Genomic DNA, 20,798 nt, shown 5'->3' on the forward strand with positions numbered 1-20,798 from the left:
TACACCGGAATTCATTTCAGGGTCAGAGGAATTCTAATCCCAGTTAGTCAAAAATTGCCCCAATTTAACTTTTTTCTGATGTCTATGGTTTATATTTGATGAAAGGGTGTTCTTGATCTTCACTGGGCTTTTGAGTGATCCAGGATAAGAATTATTAATGCTGATTTGAGAAAAGTAAATTACTTTATACCAGTCTTTTCTGTCATTTTTTCAATTGCCAAAGGATTCTAGGAGTCAAAGTTTCATATACAAGAGATGACTCCAACCCAACCATCAAAATTCATTTTAGAGAATAGTAATGAAGTTAGAGCTTATTTTACCTTTAAGCATCTGTCTCATTCTACTAACAGAGGACTCTGAACACCATGTTTAAGATTGTGTGAAAGTGTTTTCCTGGATCAAATGTTCCGCACCATACAGGACTCAAACAACTCAAGAGATACTTGACAGTTCCTGGGTTTTAAGAGAGAACGCACAATCATGTATGTGTGTGAAGCTTCTACAAAAAATGGATAATAGCAAATACTATAAGTATTAACAAGTAAATCACCACAAATCATGGGAAAATGTGTTTGAATATCCAAATAGGTATTAGCTATACCCACAGCTCATATTAAATGTGGGGAATGGAACATTTGGCCTAAACTGAATTATCTTCTTCAAATAAGGCTGTCTCTTCTGTGTTCAACTACACACTGACTGTGTAGTTCAAATGACCTTACTTATGTTAATGTAATTTATAGATTGTCTTCTGAGAGCATGCAGCAGGGGTTGGAAACAGCATGCAATTCACAATTAGATTAGTTTCAGAGCACCACTTTGTATTACCCATGATACACATCTTTGCATACAAAACATCTGAATCACAGTTATATTCTTGCTTTTTATTTGCAGCAGTGTCCCCGCTGTTCTTCCTGTTTTCCAGAGACTTGCCCAACTCTTGCTCTAAGCAGCTCAGTGTAATACTGACCAGAGGCGTAACAGGGGGCAACTTGCAATAGTTGATCACAAGAGGTTAATGGCTCATTGTAAGCAGTATAGCAGAAGTGTATAGCAGAGGACCTAAGCAGAAAAAGGCTAAAGGTTTTGGGGCTGCGCTAAGGGAGCTGCCCCATGCACAGTGCTGGGTTGTCATATGTGAGTGGTGGCTGCCAGCTTGGACGATAGGTCCTGAGATTGAACAGGGGAACTTCCTCCAGAGCTGAAAGCCTGAGATGCTGTGCTGGAGCTGCACCGGGAAGCCTCAGCAGCAAGAGGTGTAACAGATTCCTCTTCTGCTGATAGCACTAGAACTCACACTGCAACACATCCTCATTACTGTTGTTGCCAATTATCTTCTGAAGATAAAGATTCTCATGTTGAATTTTTCAGTTTTCAGCAATTTGGGTAAATGCTTCTTTTTATTTTCATTTAAATGCATGGTAGTGAATCCCCCTAAAAATATGCAGCAGTTATGATCCCTGTCCCTGCTTAAGAAAAATGCAAATTGACGTGACAGGTTTTTCACTAAAAAAAGATGTCATGATTAATTCTTAAAACTTCTTTGAAAATCAAGAGTTGTCTTATCTGATCTAAGTTTTGGGTTAGGTTATAGGTTGGATTAATATAGCATGCATTTTTATATACTAAATAAAGAGGATATTGTCTGTGCTATTGTTTCCTAATGACATAGGTCTAATTTATAAGTTTATTCTTTATGATTAGTAACATACAAAATGCAGAGGAATACAAGATACCTGTAGAAAAAGTTATCTATATTTACAGAAGTGAATATTTTTAACTGCGTCTTTCTTAAAATTCAGTCCTTAGCCTTATGTCAATTAATTTTTATTAACGTTATCAAATTTTGTCGTATAATCCAACAAAATACCCACTACACATCTCTGAGCGTAAATGTAAGTAATATAATAGTGGGAGGCATCTTTGTTCTGCAGGCATTGTGTTGCAATTGCGTTTTCTTTATTAGAGGGAAGACATGTCATGATAGTATACAGCAGATTTTACTGCTTTAGGAGCAAATGAACTCTGTACTAAGGATTCAGTCACTCTTCTCAGCAAGCGAGAGAGTTGGAAGGGAAGAGGAAAGCTGGCATGATTAAAACAGGTCTTGGTTTTAATATTCTGCACCGCTCTACATGGATAATTCACTCAAGCTCTTTCTGTGTTTCAGACACTCCAGCTGGGAGGTATTCAGCTTACCTATTTCATTGTACTGTAGAGATACATAGGTTATTAATGCACAAAGGAACTTCAGTAGTCAGAGAGAAGACAGAGAGGACAATGCATCGTGTTTAAACTGCAAAGTATAGCTGTTGTATTGAGCACTAAGAAAGAAAAAAGTTCATCCTGCAGAGATATTTCTTGCTTTAGTCTTCAGCATGCTGTTTTACTATTTACTGAATTGAAATACAGACAAACAAATCTCCAAACAATTCTGAACTTCCTAAATGAAGTGAGTTTTTAATTGAGCCACCATCATGGAATATGAATGATCTTAGGTCACCAGTCAGGACCCATGTTTCATTCATTGTCACTGGTGCCTTATGACCCATACCCTTGCCCATGCCTCATGCCATACTTCAGTCAGTTCAAACTTTACTAGCCCTAATCATGCTACGTGGATCCTGGGGTGATGGTCGAAGGAGAAGTTAGATGTTTGTTTGGACCTCACAGGTTGAAAGTATACCACCTACCTTAGACACTGTATTCCTGCCCTACCCCCTTTTTGGTAAGATTTAGCCTACATTATCCTATCTAAAAATGAAATTGACAATTTTATGTTTGAACATGTATGCTTTCTTTTTTTAAAGAAGGGACTTAGATACTTTATGTGTGTGTGTGTATATATATATATATATATATAGCGCTATACACTTTTCTGCTAAACATTATTGGAATGGATAACAGTTTATTTTCAGCAGTCCTTCCAAAGACTTGTTAATTCACATGTTCTGAAAAATTAAAGGGTGTATCTGACATTCCAGTTTTTCTATTTTAGATAAGCATATGGTAAGTCTAATAAAAGATTTTAGACCAGAGAATAATTTTTGTGGTTAGTAATTTTGCTCCAAGTTCTGTTAAATAGTGCTGTGAGATTAAGATCATGCTTGGATATATGAAGTGACTAAATTGAGAGTATTTTGCTTAAATTTGTCATTTAAAAGTATTAACTAGTTATTGATTGAATGTACTATTTCTCTATATTACATTGTCAAGTACATGTCATACTTTATTATGAAACATCCACGCTGGAACCACTTGAACTTTTACTATATAGTATCTGGTGATGAGTCAACAGTTTGTGTAATTTTTCTGTAAATACTTGTATTGGGTTTGCTCCTGGTATATCTGCCTTGGGAAAGGTCTAACCCTGAAATAGCATCTTAATTAAACAAAAATAACCCACATAATTTTTTTTTCAGGAAGTACTTGGAGGTTAATATAATTAAAACAGAAACACATAAATACAACACTGCATTATACAAAAAGGTAAATGTTATGGTGAAACCAATGTCCAATGTAGGAATAAATTACCCAAAATTTTAATTCTGTCATTTGGGAAGTTAGATCTTTACTTTGGTTTGCATCAGTCTGGATTTCATTGAGCTATATGTGCTTGTTTAATTTTTTGGTGTAACTAAGGACAGAATTGGGCCTCCTTCCTTTTAGATTTCAAATCCTATTAATCATTGCTATTTTTTTAGTGTCAGTTACATCCTCAGCCTTCTTGAACACCTAATGCTGTCCTATGGAGCTGTCCTCATTCACAGTTTTGAAGGCTGGCTACCTGAAGTACTCGGAAACTCCTGTACGGGTACAGAAGAGAAGTCTTATTTTCATAAGTTTGGAGAACATGTAACTTCCTGCAGCATCCAGTAACTTTGATGGCACTTGGCATCAAAGAAAATGTAGTACAAAACAAAGGATTGTAGTACATTCATCTTAGCCAAAATTGTTTGTCATACGGATCACATTTTCATCATACTGAAGATTAAAAGGGAAAAAATGGGAGAAAAATCATATGTTCCCTACATTCATTTGTTGCCTCTGCTCATCAGTAATGGTGACTTTGAAACCCAAAGCACATTTCAATGCTCCTAGAACTGAATGTAATTTCCAGGTTTAAGTAGTGAGTTCTGTCATCTTCTAAAATTGTTCTTTATGATGGCAGATGTTTGGAAAGGGCTATTTCCCCTCCCTCCCCTCCCCATTACCATCCGTTAGATTTAGCAAAATCAATAGCTTCTGTTTGAGCTATGTGCTGTGGGCTGAAACACGAACCCCTGGGACCCTATGTGGAACTGACTAATAAACAACTCTGGCAAATTATCCTCCTCTTTCTTACTTCCTTGAAGCATCAGTCTTTAAGCATGCTTACATGTGAAATGACCAGAATTTAGGTTGGGTTTTTTTTATTCCCCTCCCCAGCCCCCAATATATTAGAAAGTATACCAGAGAAGAACTCCTTTCTGGGGTCAATTCTCACTTTGATCTTTCTTCATTCAAGTCTCCTCTTTGGCTGTCAGTCTGTCTTGTCAGTCACAGCAGCATTTTGTCAGCTGATGGATGATAATTCAGTTATGTCTGCACAATGAGAGAACATGTCCCACAATTTAATCAAATCAGGGTAGAAATAATCTTCAATTTTTATCTAGGATCAAAGAACACATGGTTGAGTGTCTAATAATGCATTTTCCAGTTAATATGCTGGTCAGTGTTATATTCAGTGAAAAGATTACTGGGGTTTCTATTCAGGTTGCAGCAGCCAAAGGCAGAGATCGCACGCAGAAAAAATACATGTCCACACAAAAAGATGTCTTCTGCACTGAAAGAAGCCTGGAGAGGCATGGTTAAGGAACCTGAATGTTAACTTTGCTGTGTACTTAACAGCTGCTCTATCAACAGATTTCTTAACTTGGCTTTTGAAATTAATTTAGTCTAATCTGTAATTGAAAATGATTCATTTGATTGGCTATCATTTATATTTAGCTTTATATTTTATTTTCTTTGGTAAATAATACATGAATCTGAAACAATTACAATGTCTTACTATGCTTGCATTTCTGATTCATATTCCTGAGTTTAACTCTTCTGTAAGGTAACTCTCCTCTTTGTTTATAATTAATGAAATGTAAATGTATATGGGAACAATTATGAATAGGTATATTTTCTTCTCTTCATGCTTTGATGAGGTCAGTCAGAATTCTGGGACTGTAGGCACAAATTTGCAATGTGAAAAATTTGCTTTCTTCATACCTGACATAAAGACATAATACTGAGGGCAAGTTTACAAAAAAATCTTTATATCACAATAGGAATAGTGGAATACATATGTTTTATTTATGTTATATACATATGGTCATATTATATACATATATATATATATATATATATATAAATTTGTGTATATACACAGAAACATGCACCTGTGTGACTATATTGTTTACAAATTCATGAACCCTACTACTGCTATAAAACCACTATTATGTGACAGTTAGAAGACTGGGAAGGAATGGGATAGAGCTGTAGTAGGATACAGTGGCTTCCAGGAAGCTGCATCATAGTTTTACTGAATTTTTAAATTAGAGAAGAAATAGCACAGTGTATAAATTAAAGCAGAATTGTTGTCATCAAACATCTACCGCTTCAATGTAGTCAGTGCTGCACTGTAGGCAGTGAAGCCCTTTGAAAGTTATTTACACTCAATTTGTTTTTAGGCTGTTCTCTGACTGTGTATAAGCCGAGTGTCTGATTTTGTAGTAGCTAGTGCTTTAATGTAGCTCTGATTATAATTATACTTGCTACAGATTTCACAGCTGGTTATTTTTCTGCTTCCATTAGACTATAATTTCCTATTCCTTTATGATGCATTAAGACAGAATAACTCTGATTACTGCAAAAATACCTGTAGTTTGAAAATCAAAGCTGAAGAATAGCACTAATTATAGTACCTCATATGTGATCTTAATCCTACCTTTAGAAATTATTTATAACAGCATGTTTTATTTTATTGAAATATTTGCATTCAAAACTTTTCAAATAACCTGTGGCAATCATTCTGCCTGGTAATACATATAAGAATTGTAGAATGTTTTTGGAAAGAAAGGTGCATTTCAATCAGGCCTTCTACTTTAACAGGTCAAAATCTTCTCATTCTGTTTTTCTTTGGTAGTTGGTTTGACCTCTTGTGATGACATTGCAGTTTCAGGACTGATAGAATTGTCCCCCTTTACTTGACCAGCATAAATGGTTTTGGATCTTCCTAAAAGGTTAATTAAGTTACTAATTATATGATCTAGATTTTCTGTCTTTAAACTTATATGTAGTTAATTAAAAGAAAAATAAGCATGGATATGATGTAACTATTACAGCTACAGAAACAAGAAGGCTTTTTTCTTTAACTGTAAATGTGAACTAGAAGACAGCCTGGGATAGTCAGGCCTACCATATCGAACAGTCTCTTTCAGCCAACGCTTTTATGATTCTGTTACTCTATGGATTTCTACAACCTATGACCTAGTACCTGTTTCTGGTGGGACTTATTTTATGGCTTTAGCCAGTAATTCCTTGATGGATTGGATTTGATCCAATTACCTGCTGTAATGAAAACTTTCACACAAACATAATCTTCAGCAAAAGTTCATTTGGATAATTCAGCATTTTCCAGTGAAATAACATTACATCAAAAATCCAAAGTGGCAGTATTATTTCTTCAGTTAATTTAGCACTAAAATCATTAGTATTTTTAGTGAATAAAAATTTTATTTGATTTTTTTTTCTATAGGGTTATATTATTTACTGTCTGTGAGTAGTCAGCAAACTGCTATTCATATGTAACAGGTAAAAATGGTCATCACTTGTAAATGACAAAGCATCAGCAGTTTCACATTCTTTTTCTGAATTTCTAAACACAAAGTATTAGTTTTACAAATGATGTTGACCCTCACCTCTTTTTCTTTAACTAAGTCTAAAAAATTTTCTTGGATTTTCTTAAAAATCCAAGACGTAATGTTTGTTCATCTAAGATTTGATCCCAGAATGTGATTACTGTTCTAGTCCTCATCCAGCAAAGCACCTGAAAGCTTCAATTCCTTTCAGAAGTTACTTCTCTGCATGGGGACTTCTGGACATTTCCTTTTCTTAAAGTGCATCAGCCTACCTATGCATTTATAAAGTTTATCATATACTTTTTTGTTAAGAACTCGTTCTAGATTCTCTTGCTAAGTTCCGTAGACACTTGTAGAACTTCAAAGCCTATTCCTTCAAGAAATCTTGCTGCTGCTTTGTTTGCCTGATGCTTTTTGAAATACAAATATAGGAGGAAAATTTCCTAGTTAATATCATCCTTTTTCTTTTGATACCTGTTCTTTGCTTCACTTATTGCTCCATTTATTGAAGAAACTTTTGAATAAATATATCTTTCTTTGAACTCTTGTTGAAACCACTGTTGCTCATGCCTCTTTGTAGAAAAAAAAAATCAGATTTTCTAGCAAGATTTTGGTAACACCTGACACTAAATACTAGTTCTGAGCCTTCTTGAATGTTAGAATGACTATATTGCATCAGACCAAAGATCCAGTTAGTCCTGTACTTTCTCTATGTTGGTTGCCAGTATTGGATGCTTAAGAAAAATGGCTGAAGAACAGGTAAGTGTATTCCTACATAAATAGACTTTAAATGCTACCTGTCTTCTATTTTGTCCAGGCATGTGAATTTGCATACTCACACCTACCTACATGCCTATGTTTTTCTCACAAAGGTTATAGTTTGCACAGGGAAGTCTGTTGCAGCCTACCTGGCAGGTGACAAGTGTGCTGAAGTTGTGTTGTCTTCAGGAGGTTAGAAAGTAAACGCCCAAATACTTAAAGCCTAAGTATGGAAATTGTTTAGACATTTAAAAACACAGCACATCCAGTAAATCCCCCTAAATATATTTAGTAGCTTTATATGCTTGCACTTTGATAAAATCAGGATCCAACTTAATGGCCACTCTTTTTGAAGACTTTTGTGAGAGGTGTTTACACCTAGGGCCAAATCCTTATGTAAGGAAAACTTATATAGCATTTTTTATAGAAGTGCGATGTTATAATACTTTAAAAAAAGAAAAATAAATGTCCAAACTCATAAAATAACTTTGCAGTGATCTAGGCAGTAACATCACCTCATTTCCTCTAGTGCTGTAACATGAAATGTCTCTGCTTACAGATTGTCAGGGGGGGTGTTCAGTGTTCTGCTTAAAATGATACTGGAAACTTATCTTTTAAATAAAACTTGCTAATTATTTCAGGATTTCTGTGGACAAAAAACTAAGGGAATAAAATGTGACCATTTCTGAGAATAATAGAATGAGATAATGTGGGTTTTTGTTCTGCTTCCTATATGAACCTGTAAGGGTGGTGCTGATATCAGCTACTGTACCACAGTCTATTGCACAGTGGCCAGGACTCCAAAATAGCTGCCATATGTAAAAAGACTGAATTTCTCGTTACTCAAATAAAGCAAGAAATATTAATATTATATTTATACTGTATTTATATTTGTTGTTGTTGTTGTTGTTGTTGTTGTTGTTGTTGTTGTTGTTGTTGTTGTTGTTATTATTATTATTATTATTATTATTATTATTATTATTATTATTATTGAATGAATATATTAATCTTAAAAGGTTGCTAAGGTACTTGAATGCATCCAGAGGAGGGCAACAAAACTGGAAAATGCTGGAAGGCATGTCTTATAAGGAGTGGCTAAGGACTTCGGGCTTGTCTAGTTTGGTGAGAAGGAGCCTGAGGGGTGACCCCATTGCTCCCTACAGCTTCCTGAGAAAGGGAAGCAGAGAGGGAGGTGCACAGTTCTTCTCCCTTGTATCCAGCGATAGGACGTTTGGGAACGGTTCAAAGCTGCGCCAGGAGAGGTTTAGACTGGACATGAGGAAGCATTTCTTTACTGAGAGGGAGGTCAAGCACTGGAACAGGCCTCCTAGAGAGGTGGTCGATGCCCCAAGCCTGTCAGTGTTTGAGAGGCATTTGGACAATGCCCTTAACAGCATGCTTTAACTTTTGGTCAGCCCTGAATTGGTCAGGCAGTTGGACTAGATGATCGTTGTAGGTCCCTTCCAACTGAAAACTATTCTATTCTGTTCTGTTCTGTTCTGTTCTGTTCTATTCCATTCCATTCCGTTCCATTCCGTTCCATTCCGTTCCATTCCATTCCATTCCATTCCATTCCATTCCAGTCTAGTCTAATCTATTCTAATAGGTCTAGCCATTATGCTTTTTGGTGAGACTGTGTTTCTCTCAAAAGTTTGAGTTTAAAATTACAAAGAAGTCATTAGAATTGCTAAATATGATTATACATATGCTAAACACATAGCTGTCAACCAGTCTGAGCTAAAGAAGAGAGACCAGGGGCCAAATTAAACAGCAATTCAGCTGAAATCTAATTTAATTATGCCACTTTATGCCAGAACTCCCTAAGAAGAGAATGCAAGGATAAGGGCACTGTACTTGAAATAATGTAAGATTCATACATTAATTACACCTGACATATTTAACTTCTTTTTACAAGTCTCTCTTTAATAATTTACAGTCTTAAACTAGAACAACATAAAGGTCATGACTGGTTGATGTGCATTAAACTGTGTCAGCTGCTAAAATGTTTTCAGGGTAAATAAATATTTCCTTGTCAGAATAACCTGTGCTTTCTTAAATTACATTTCTCTCATCAAATACCAGGACATTAGAGAAGTGTCCTAGGTATAACCTTTTGATGTGCAGCCATAGTGCATAGGTATTTACTGACAAGCAAGAGAACACAGAGGCCTTTAGTTTAAATAATATATTTACCAGACAAAAATTTACCCCAAATCATATAGTAGATTATATTGTTGTTTCTATTTGGCATCTTTAACCGTTCTTTCCTTTGTGAAGAGATTCTAGCAGTGCTATCACTAAGTATATCTAAGAATTACATCTAAGATACATTATATCTAAGAATTACATCTTGTTTTGATGAGACTTTTTTTTCTTGGTGACTTCAATACAATTTAAATATTCCCCAAATTAATAGACAAATCTTATCTAGGTGTAGATAAATCTAGCAGCATATGGATGGCAAAGGTATCTTTTCGTTATATAGGGTGTGTCCTCTTAATTTTTCCATGAGGAAACTAAAATGATTAAAAGCCAGAAAAACAGATTTTCTAGGGTCTTGTAAGAGTTGTTAATTAATTATCGGCTTTGAAAGAACTAGAGAATTCATTCAAAGTCTAAAAGTCTTGGAGACAGATTCTTGGTCTTTCATGAATCACCTTTGTGTCAAAAGCTATCTGGATGCAGTGGTGGACTCCCATGCTGTAAAAAAACCCCTTCCAGCACCTGATGGCTGGAATAATCTGTTCTGTGCCACCTGTCCTTTCTCAGTCTTTCCCTTTAACACAGAAACATTTTGTACAGGTTCATCTGAATGTGTTGAAGATGACAGAAGAACTGACCTGGAACATGATGTTCTTTAATGATTCTGGCCAGCTGACGACACCGTATAATACCCATCATTGCAAACCTAAATTACTAATTGCTACAATCAGACCCAAGAAAAAGAAAAAGCTAAGATGATGGGGAATTCAAAGATCTCACCCACAGTCACATATTAAGTGAGTGTTTGGTGATGACACACTTTTGGAGGGCAAAGGGGTTAAAAGCGGAAGAAAGGAGAGTTTGATGGACACTGTCCTGCAAACACAGCTCTCAATATTTCTGTGTCAGGGGAGGGAACAGCTCCCTGAAAGGTGTGAAGGGCTGCCTTGCTAGTGGAGAAAAGATGGTGGCATTCTGCACCTTCGATACATCACTGGAGGAGTTCTCCAGAAAGCACCAGGTGCTTTTTCAGCTGAGCCTTAGAATCTTAAAATACCTGCCATAAAAAAGTATGGTATACAAAGAGCTACCGGAATTTCTTTAGGTATCTTTGATGTCTGCCCCAGAAGACAATGTCTACCACAGTCATAGAAAGAGTATACAAAAGTTACCTACAGATCACTGCACAAGGAATCTTCCAGACAGCTCCAAAGCAGCATTATGTTGCCAAGGCAGGAGGAAACTGTTGTAGCACAGACCACACTGTAGTCCAGTACTTTTGTTCTGCAGGTTTTCTAGAGCGCTAAGCTGTGCCTTTTACCAGCCCTCATGGAAGTTCTGAATGGGATCGAACTTCAGCCATGTCTGAATTCTTCCAGAAATATTGCATTTATAGTTTTGTGTTTAAAATAGGTAAAATGTGGCTTGTTCCGTGTTGCAGATTTGTCTTTTCCTTTTTCTAGGTAGTTGGGATTTAAAACATTTTTATGTAAAACACGTAAGTTGATAGTAATTCTAACGAGCCTTTAAAGTGTTTTGTAAACTCAATATTCTGCACAGAAATGCATTCTTTTACTCCTGGGAAGGTTTGGAAGGTTATTAATATTTAATAGGAACGTTCCTGTAATTTGTTCCAAATAAGAGAAACTTCACTGCAGATTTAAGCACAGGGGTTATCACAAGGAAAAGCAGAGGTGGAGAGTTTCTGGCAAGAGTGCTTAGTTAATGGTTTTAAAAGGTCCTTTTTACCACTAATTCATTTTTCTCTTAGAGTTGGAGAGTTACAAAACTGTGCTTCTAAAAAAGGCCCAGAACAAAAATGTGCTAAGCTCGGTGTTGTCATGAGGAAAGAATTGTATTCATAGCTCTCAATAGCTAAGAGGTACTGTTAGCTAACCAGTGGACAAGGATTTGCATAATATTGTAACATGATGACACTATTATGCAAATTTGTTCAGTGCAATGAGCCACTAACATGTAGCTATTATCAAAATGGCTGGTCAAACTTTTCTCTATCCATGGATCCCACCTCATCCTGAATAACAAGGGCAAGTTAATTAAATATAAGTAGTGAATATTAATAGAGAGAGCTGTCTTCAAGATGCAGAATAGGACAGAATGAAAGAGAGAGAGAAAGCTGAGAGCTTATTATTTTATGAATAAGAAGTAGATAATCCAAAATATTTATAAGTATATTTTCAATGTACAGCAATAGGAAGAGGAAGATACTCTCGCGTTCCAATATACCTCGAACTTGTTCTCTGTTTATGTGATAATAGTTAGATTGACTCTAAGTCTCTGAACTTATGTTATAGCTCAGTGTTTTTTTCCTATCTATCTCTGCTAAATGAAAGGCAAATGCCCTTAAACAATGGTGGAAGATCAGACAAAGATGTCAAAGCTTTAGTACAGCTGTAAAAAACCCCGACCAAAACCAAACACAAAATAAAACAAAACAAAACAAAAAAACCCAACACCCCATCCTCCCCAAAGAAACCCAACAAACCAAAAAAGACATTTATCCCCACATTTATCATAGGGCAAGAACACACCTCTTTTTAGGCTACCAAGTGCTTTACAGATAGAAGAGCCAGTTTGAAACACTGGCAAGTTGCAAATACCTTTAGCAGTCACCAAAGCCAAGTGAGACAAGGACTGAAGGACTGTTTAGTGCCTTCTTCATGTGTGGATGAAACAGCTCTGCTTCTTATTTTCCTAATAGGGTAAGTCTTACAGCGTTAGGATTGACTTTTGCATCCTATCCTCATCCCACTGTGAGTATGACAACCACTGTTTGTTTAGTGTTTAAATTACCAAGTACACTCCTGGAGCTTAAGGAGACTTTCTGTCAAGTCTGAAGATTGTCCATAGTGTATTTGAGTGGCAGGTTTCTAAGATTACCATTCCTTGTAATGTTATTATAGATCTAACATTTCTTTGTGTCCCTTTCACTCAAAAGCAGGTTGTTCTAATCCTCTCGAGATCTGCCAGAATTCAGTGCCAGTTGTCAGCATTCCAAAATTATTTTGGTTTTAGTAAAAGTTTTATTCTTAATACAGTAATTTCAGTCCATATTAATGCCTCTTGTTTTTTCATTATGCACTGGGACACATCTCTGACTACAAAGATTAAAAAAAAAAGAAATAAAAAAGTTGCTGTTCTTGTACAATCACAGGACTCTGGGAGCAGGAGCTTTAAAAACAAAATATGACAAAACCAAGAATATCGCATGTTTTTCTAGTGCTGCTTCCAATATGGTAATAGCTGCCTGTAGACCAAAGATCCTTATCACAGCTTTGCTGGGGGTTTTTGTATATAACTATTTTTTCAGAGTGGCTCTCTGTTGCTTCATTCTTTTTCTGAAAAATACGAGGAAATTTTTATAATCTGACTTACAAGTATTTAAAAATAATACAAATAGAAAGTTATTCAGCTTATTTTTCCCTAGCTGTAGTTACAAGCAGGGCTCCAATATTAATTTGCCTTTTAATTTTACTCATTAAAAAATACTTGCATTATTATATGAAGTGCAAATTAGATTTTGTAAATTTATGATTTCCACTATACATTTTTGGCAGCTGTACTTAATGTTTGATTCTGTAACACTTTTCATAAAAGAAAAGAAAAAAAAGATCTGGAAAGAAAAACCTGAGCCTTTCCAGAAAGAGAAATTCTTCTTAAGACCCAACATGAAGCTAGGTTAAAATATAAAGTGTAACTTTAATTAATCTGTTTTCCGTTTGAAGAGAATGCCAAGTCCTACTGATCTGACAGATGCTTTATAAAGTATGTCCAGAGATGGGGAAGAAGTACAAGAGGAATTGATCCTCACCTCCAAGAGAGCAGGACAGGCCACAACCAAAGTGAAGACAGGGCAAGGGGAAAGCTGCAGCTCGTGGCAGGGAAAGAAGGAGGCATGCACTGAAATGGCAGTGGGGTTCAAAACTTGTGTCCAGAACCGATGGCAGCTGAGGTCAAGCTATGCTGGGCTAGAAGGGAGACAGTGATACCATGGCTTTCTTAAACTTTGTGCTTTAGGAAGGCATGGTAGCTGAACTGCAGCGAATTAACATTTTATGCAAGTCTTAAAAATACAGAAGGGGAAAGAATTAAAAACAGGAAAGGAGAAAACCAGAAAATTTAAAAGGAAATTAATTTCGGGCACAGTCACCAGCTGCATGGATGGAGTGAGAGAAAGCAAATCTGGCAGTAAAGTACTTTTACAGTCCCAACTTGGACTTTCTAGGAGCCAAACTCTCTCTGCAGTGCAAGCTCTGCCCCACCTTCTGCCTGCCAGGACAGCCCTCCCAGGCCCTTTTTTACTAGCTGCATTTGGAATAATGCCTCTCCCCACCGCTCTGGCCCCAGCTATATCCAGCTGGCCCTGCCATGCTCCCGCATCCCTCTCGTACGATGAATGAACTGTCAGCTGTGATTTTGGGGCGAGTTCCAAGGACTAGCATACAGATCTAGCAGATGTGTACTGGCAAGCTGAGTACCTGGCGTTTCGTGCTCCAGATGTTTTTTTGATATACATCTATATATTTCTGCAAACACATGCACGCATGCACACAGGCACGCCTACATATACACATGTATATATATAAAAGACAAAATCCCTGGGAAGCCAAAGCTATGAAAAGTCTGGGAAGAGCTGCTGACAGAAGATAGGTACATAAGCAAAGACTAGGTTGGCAATATGCAGTGTTACATTTTTTGTCCATATATTAGCTAAAGAAACTGTTTTGAACTGTGTTTTCCATTCCTGGTGCTAAATGTTCATGTATCTGTGTTTCTATGTGCCTAACACTTTCTGTTGGAAGTGCTGTTTGTTGAGAAACAGTGCTCCCAGGATAGATAGCTCCTCCTGCTTCAGCAGCTTTTCTCCCTGTCCTCTTTCTTTGTGCCCTGCCCAGTTGCTTCTGCTGTAGACCCACAGCTGCTCTTCTGGGGTGGTTAGCAGGCTTCAGGTGGGTTTACCCCTGTCTGCCCCCCATCTCAAAAGGATTTTTTCAGAGGCTGTCCCTTGCCTCTCCCTGAACAGCTCTCTTACAGGTGTTGTTTTTTTTTTTTTTGCTTGTCATACTTTTCTTTTTATCCTTTCTTCCCTGGGACCCCAGAGATCCCTGAGGAAAGATCAGAGACATCTTTTGTGCTGCTCTGAAAAGAGCCAGTTTAGATTTTTTTTTCATTTACTGCCTTGAGTCCTTTTATGTATCAATAGGAGAAATTAGAGAAATATAGAGTCTCTTTGATGGAGTATATAAATAACCCTTGGGAAGTAATGGCAGGAAAGAAATATGAAATTCATAAAGGAGCAGCAGTTCTTGATTGCTGTGCCAATTTTGTTTACCTTAACAGAAAATTTTGACCTGCAAAGTAAGAATTCACCCAGTTCATATTTCTAATTTTATCTTTCTGTTTGCCTTGCCTTCAAATGTTGTGGATGTGCACCAGAGATATAAACACCGTCCAAGAAATCCTCCTCTCCTGCTGCCAGATTTTTGGCACATAACACAAGCTGTATTGTGATATGACTAAAACTCATAATGTGGGGAAGAGGATCTAAAAAGATATTTGTATGTTTACCATATAGGACAGAAATGCAGAGGCACAGAGTCACTCAAGTGCGCTACAAAATAAGTTTGTGTTTTGCAGACTGAATTCCTTCATGACAGGCTCATTAAAAGTCCTTGCAGACAAATGCTGTTTGCTTTCACCTTCAAAACTGTTTGCATTAATAATGAGCAACTCCACTTGGAAGTTATTTACATAAAGTATTGTTCCTGTCAGTGGTGCAGTGCTAGGCGAGGGTGGGAAGGAGAGCACACACTCAGCAAATTAATTCAAGGGCCTGATTTAATGTATTGCTTAAAAACATTGGTATAGTCTAAGCTGGTATGGCACATTCTAGATGAAGTCTAGCTTAGCAGGACTTGACAGTAAGGGGGATTTACTTACTTTACACTGCTAAGTTAATTCAGCTAACTGTACTTTGCAAGCCTAAATAGTTATTATTTTCAAGATAATAGTTATTATTTTCAAGATTACTATCAGAACCTTCTTTTCTCTGTTCCATATTTTGAGCCTTTCCAGCCCCGTAAACAATTAACTTCTTGAGGAATACAGGTTCTTCTTGAGTCAGCTAGCTTGCTTTTCCTAAGTGTTTCTGTTTGCACAGATGGCTATTACGTTATCTCCCTGTTCCTTTGAGAGCGTTGTTGTCAGCAGCTGGTGCATTCCCCAGACACTAAGGCCTTCAATGGCAGTTGGTATGGCAGGTATGGCAGGTATGGCAGTTACACAATAATAAGGAGAATCTGTAGGAACTTTCCCATAACATTATTAAAGGGTTGTTTCAAGGGAGATGCACAGGACAAAACCTGGGTCATGTGGTTACTGTAAAAATAACTAACATATCTTCACTTTAAGCTTTATTGTCCTGTCAAATGCACAGCTTTAAGTTTAACTCAAATGAACAGACAAGGTGAGCTAGAATTATCTATCTCCATACCATTTGATACATATACGATAAAGGAGAGTTGACCAAATACAGACCAGATTGCTGTCTTCACCCTGAGCCAGAAACAGATATTTTGCACTCAGTCTATACCTCTACTGTTCCTCTTTCACTGCCTATAGATATACCTGCCCTATTCAAGATCTTTACTGATGGAAAAGCTTTACCAGTCCTTTTAGCTATTGAATTTCTGGCAAAAGGCAATGAATTTTTGTAATATGAAATTATACATATCGGGATCTGGAGCATAAAAATGTTTTCAAATATCTAATTTCAATTAGAGGTTAAAATTAATTATGAAAAGAAAGACCAAAACATACTAGAAACACCAGAGCACACAAGACCAAACCACGCAAGCCTCAGAATCCTCCAAATACTCAGGACCATAGGCAGCATGCTGTATTGAATGCTCAGAAAATGGATAATTTCTAAAGTACTATGTCCACTAAACCTTGTCATTCTGTGATTTAATATCTAAAATCTGGTGCCCATTAAAAAAGATTCACGGAGATAGGATCACCTAACCAGAAGCTAATGGAATTGTGGGAATTTTATTAAAAACAGAATTTATGAAAGTGAATATAGTATTTGAAAATATTTCCTGCAGCTGCTGAGACCCTTTTTGTTTTGTTTTGACTAAGATGTAAAATATTTTTTTTTGTCTTCTGTGCATGAAACTTTTTATAAAGCATTCCCTCGCTGTCATTCATTCGCTTCTACTTTTCCACTCTACTTCTTTAACGAACAGTCGGTCCTTACCAGCCATCACCTACAGGAATGAAAGGGCCCCCAAGACGATCTACGTGTCTTGTTTTCTGCCCATCAGAGATGGAAATGAATCGCCCTGATTAAAATGCTAGTCAATGATAGGTCAAATTTCATTCTTCCTTAGGCTTATTTTATTTAGTTTGCTTAGAAATAAACATCAGTCAGTGTGAAATACAGATATTATATTTCAGAATTTAAACCTAAAATGATGGTCATCAGATTAATTCCATGGTCTTGCAAAAAAGACTAAGATAACATAGCAGCAGCCAGCAGCCATGCCAAAATTGGCAAAGGTTTTCTTCAAATAAAAGTACAAAACAGTACCTGAGGATAAAATCATAGTGATTTACAGATATAAATTTGATGAAATATGGAAATGAGTTATTTTCTGCTGAGTTATTCCATAAGAATAAAAGCTAATGAACAGTGAGAAAGGCCACTTACATTGTTGCATTACCTGTTTCAAATAAATTAAATCATTGTAATAAAATATAGTATTTAATATTAAAGTATTTGATGTTTCTAATGTGCTATTTCTCCTGACAAATGGTATTTGAGTTCCTTAACCGTCATACAAAAGGAGCTGTCTTTAGGGCATTTATGAATATATTCTAGTCAGAATACAAAGGAGATGCTTATGAATGTGTGGAACACAAAAGTTCTGACAACACTGATTACTGATATTTGGGTTCATTTCTTACATGATCATAAACACTCTACTGCATGATTTGTACATTAGGTGAATTAAAATTTCAGTTGCTTCCTTATAACAAGTGAATAGAAAATACCAACAAGAATGTGATTATCAATGTTTGAAACTAATAAACTCCACTTTCTTCATGGTTATCCATCTATGCCATATACTGAAACACTGCTTTAGAAAAATCTTCTGTTTTATCATCATGTTAATATAGCATTGGCTACAGGCACATATTAGATGCCTGTATCAAGAGCAACCTCAAGTATCTGCTTCCTTCCCAGACTGACGCAAATGAAATGCCTAGGTCCAGAAGAGCATCTCTTATCCCAAAGTTAGTCAGTTTTTGGATATTCATCTGCAGCTTCACTTCCCTTTCTGTAAAATTATTTCAGAACTTTTATCTTGATTTGTCTTCCTTTACACTCATCTTTTATTCTCTGTAATCAAGAGTGCGTCAGCCCCCACTAGCTACCTTTAACACTGCGCAGAAAATAGTTGGCGTCTTGGATAGGAAGCTTCACTGACTTATGGCTTTATTGCTAGGGCTGTTCACTCTTATCTGCAGAGAGGCTTCAGTGGAAATCACCTGCAGCAAAGTAAGATTTGCTTCAGTAGCAGTGGGTTCCTGCTTGTCATACCATCATATTTCCAACCATACACGTCTCTGACTGACAAACAAGCACAAAGACACTGACAAAACTTGTTTGAAAAATCATATCTCTTCTGTACAGAAAGGCTGCGTGCTTGCTATAGGTCATATTTTCCTCCTGTCCCTCCCAGCTCTTTTCTCTAATATCAAATCAAATAAATGAAGCCAGCAAAACATGTGAGAGTAAACCTCATTCCATAAAAGAAATACAAATAAATGTTTTTAAAAAATGAGAGGTGATATTTCTTCTGCTAATAAATGATTTTACTCAACATTTCAATGATACTTTCATCTTATTGACAGACTATGACCTACTGAGAAAGAACTGACCTTTGAGTATTGGAATATGCACAGGCTTAGCGCAAGGGTCTTAATACCTTAAAATTCAGTAATACCACCAGAAAATTTGGGAGCAGTTCTGTTAATGTAGCTATCCAACCTCCAGACCACAGTTGGTATGGGCTTAGACAGCTCAGAGTATAAGCAGAAGTTTAAGTCTCTCCGTCTTTTCCCGCAAAGACATAACCTAACCTCCTGTGAGACTTGTTAGAGTCTACCTTCTACATTAGATTTCTGTCTTGGATCACTGAAACTACTTCAAAGCAGTAGCGGCTGTAATCCAGAATGAACAGAATCCATGTATTTTACCTAAGACCTTGTTTGGTTTCAGTAACTGTCTTGATTGTTTCTTATTCTATAAGTGGTTTCTGAGGTATGTAGAAACTCCTTATTTTACTTTATTAGTTTATGAGATGAATGATATATTTTTAAAGAAGACCCACTTAATCTATTTTTCTCTTGTTTGCAAGGCAGTACTACTAGCCCAGGAACCATTTCAGAAAACATACCAAATAAAACCTTGTTTATCACTGGTTATTCTTCTCTCTCTGTAGGAAGGCAAATTAAATAAATTTGTCTGTATTGTAAAATAAACTATTTCTTATCCACTCAAAAAATCTGAAATAATGAAATTAAGTTTCAAAGTTTGTTAAAATTGAATGCATGCAGATGATCTGTTAAACAGTTACAGGATTGCACTGAAATGTTATGTATGAGCTTTTAATGTTTATGCTTTAAAAATATTAAATAGGTATGCTGGAACAGGAAATAGCTATGCATTTCCTGTATTTTAGTTGTCGCTGTTGACTCACAATCTTAGTACAGACATGGGTGGTTATGCTAGACATTGCATATAAATGTAGTAAAAGGTAGTCCCTGCCCTGAAAATTTTTTAATGGAAATAAGTAAAGTAAGCAGTAGGAGAAAGGAAGACTCACATTTCTGACTTTAAAGGCAATTGAATGAGATATGGAGAATGAGGGAGAAAACGGGTTTCAGTTAAGGGACTTCTAGCAAACTTTTTTTTTTTTTTGTCAGATATCATCCTTATTTTAAAGGCAGTGCCCTCCAGCTTTTATTTTGTCAGCACAGATCTGTCTGTATTGATGCTAAAGTTAACATGAGCACCGATAGCTTAAAATTGCAAGACCAGAAAGATTAGACATTGCCTTTTTGGTCAGGATGTTTCCAGACTTCAGGAACCATCCTGATCTTATAATGAAGATCTTAATGATGCTATTTTGTCCCAGCATTTTATCCAGGACAGGAGATTTTACCTGTCCCCTCTGTCAAATTGGGAAGGTAAAAGGCAGGAGCAGGAGACAAGGTTCTTACCCGACTCTCAGGTTGAATGACATGAATCAGTGAACAACTCAGGATATATGACCTGACAGAGGGCCATGCCTTTCTGCTTTTCTCCACTCTCACCTCATGACAGAATGGATGTGCCCCTCCTATTAGGATTCAATGCAGAATTCTCCTTTTTCCTGTTATTCTCAGTTTTCTCCCCCTTGATTAGTTTTATGAGTAGGATTGCAGAGTTGTACAATAACTGTTGTCAGAGTTTTCTTTCTATTAAAAAAAAAAATTATCATTTGTCAATTCATTTGCAACATGTAAAAATTTTGTTTGTTATTGTTTCAGGACACAGCAGGGCAGGAGAGATACAGAACAATTACCACGGCTTACTACCGCGGTGCAATGGGCTTCATTTTAATGTATGACATCACAAATGAAGAATCTTTCAATGCTGTGCAGGATTGGTAAGTAAGACTTGGAATCCATATTAAACAGCACAGAGAATATTTTATATCACTCACCTGCTGTGACGGTGTAAATTATTTTGGAAAACTTATTTGCAAGTACAGTCCCCAAGCATTCCTATACCCAAATATATGGTGGGGTTTTTTTTCTGAAAAGACAATGAATACTTTGAAATGAGTTGCATATAATTCATTGTAACTATTGTGTTTT

The 20,798-nt window shown here is 36.5% G+C and overlaps 1 protein-coding gene across 2 annotated transcripts in view; it reads left to right on the forward strand.

Moving 5' to 3' along the window:
• RAB3C (RAB3C, member RAS oncogene family) overlaps window positions 1–20,798 on the forward strand; it is a 140,721-nt gene that overhangs the window by 44,616 nt on the left and 75,307 nt on the right. For both annotated transcript variants that reach the window (XR_015705246.1, XM_087759835.1), the window contains exon 3: window positions 20,469–20,587. Coding sequence is in view for 1 of the 2 variants with exons in the window: in XM_087759835.1 (XP_087615961.1) it covers window positions 20,469–20,587 (119 nt within the window). In the remaining variant the exon portion in view is untranslated. The remainder of the gene's footprint in view (window positions 1–20,468; window positions 20,588–20,798) is intronic.

Source organism: Nipponia nippon, unplaced genomic scaffold (genome assembly GCF_047370975.1).
Source record: "Nipponia nippon isolate SJK-2023a ecotype South Korea unplaced genomic scaffold, ASM4737097v1 scaffold_20, whole genome shotgun sequence".
In the NCBI taxonomy this organism is placed as follows: domain Eukaryota; kingdom Metazoa; phylum Chordata; class Aves; order Pelecaniformes; family Threskiornithidae; genus Nipponia; species Nipponia nippon.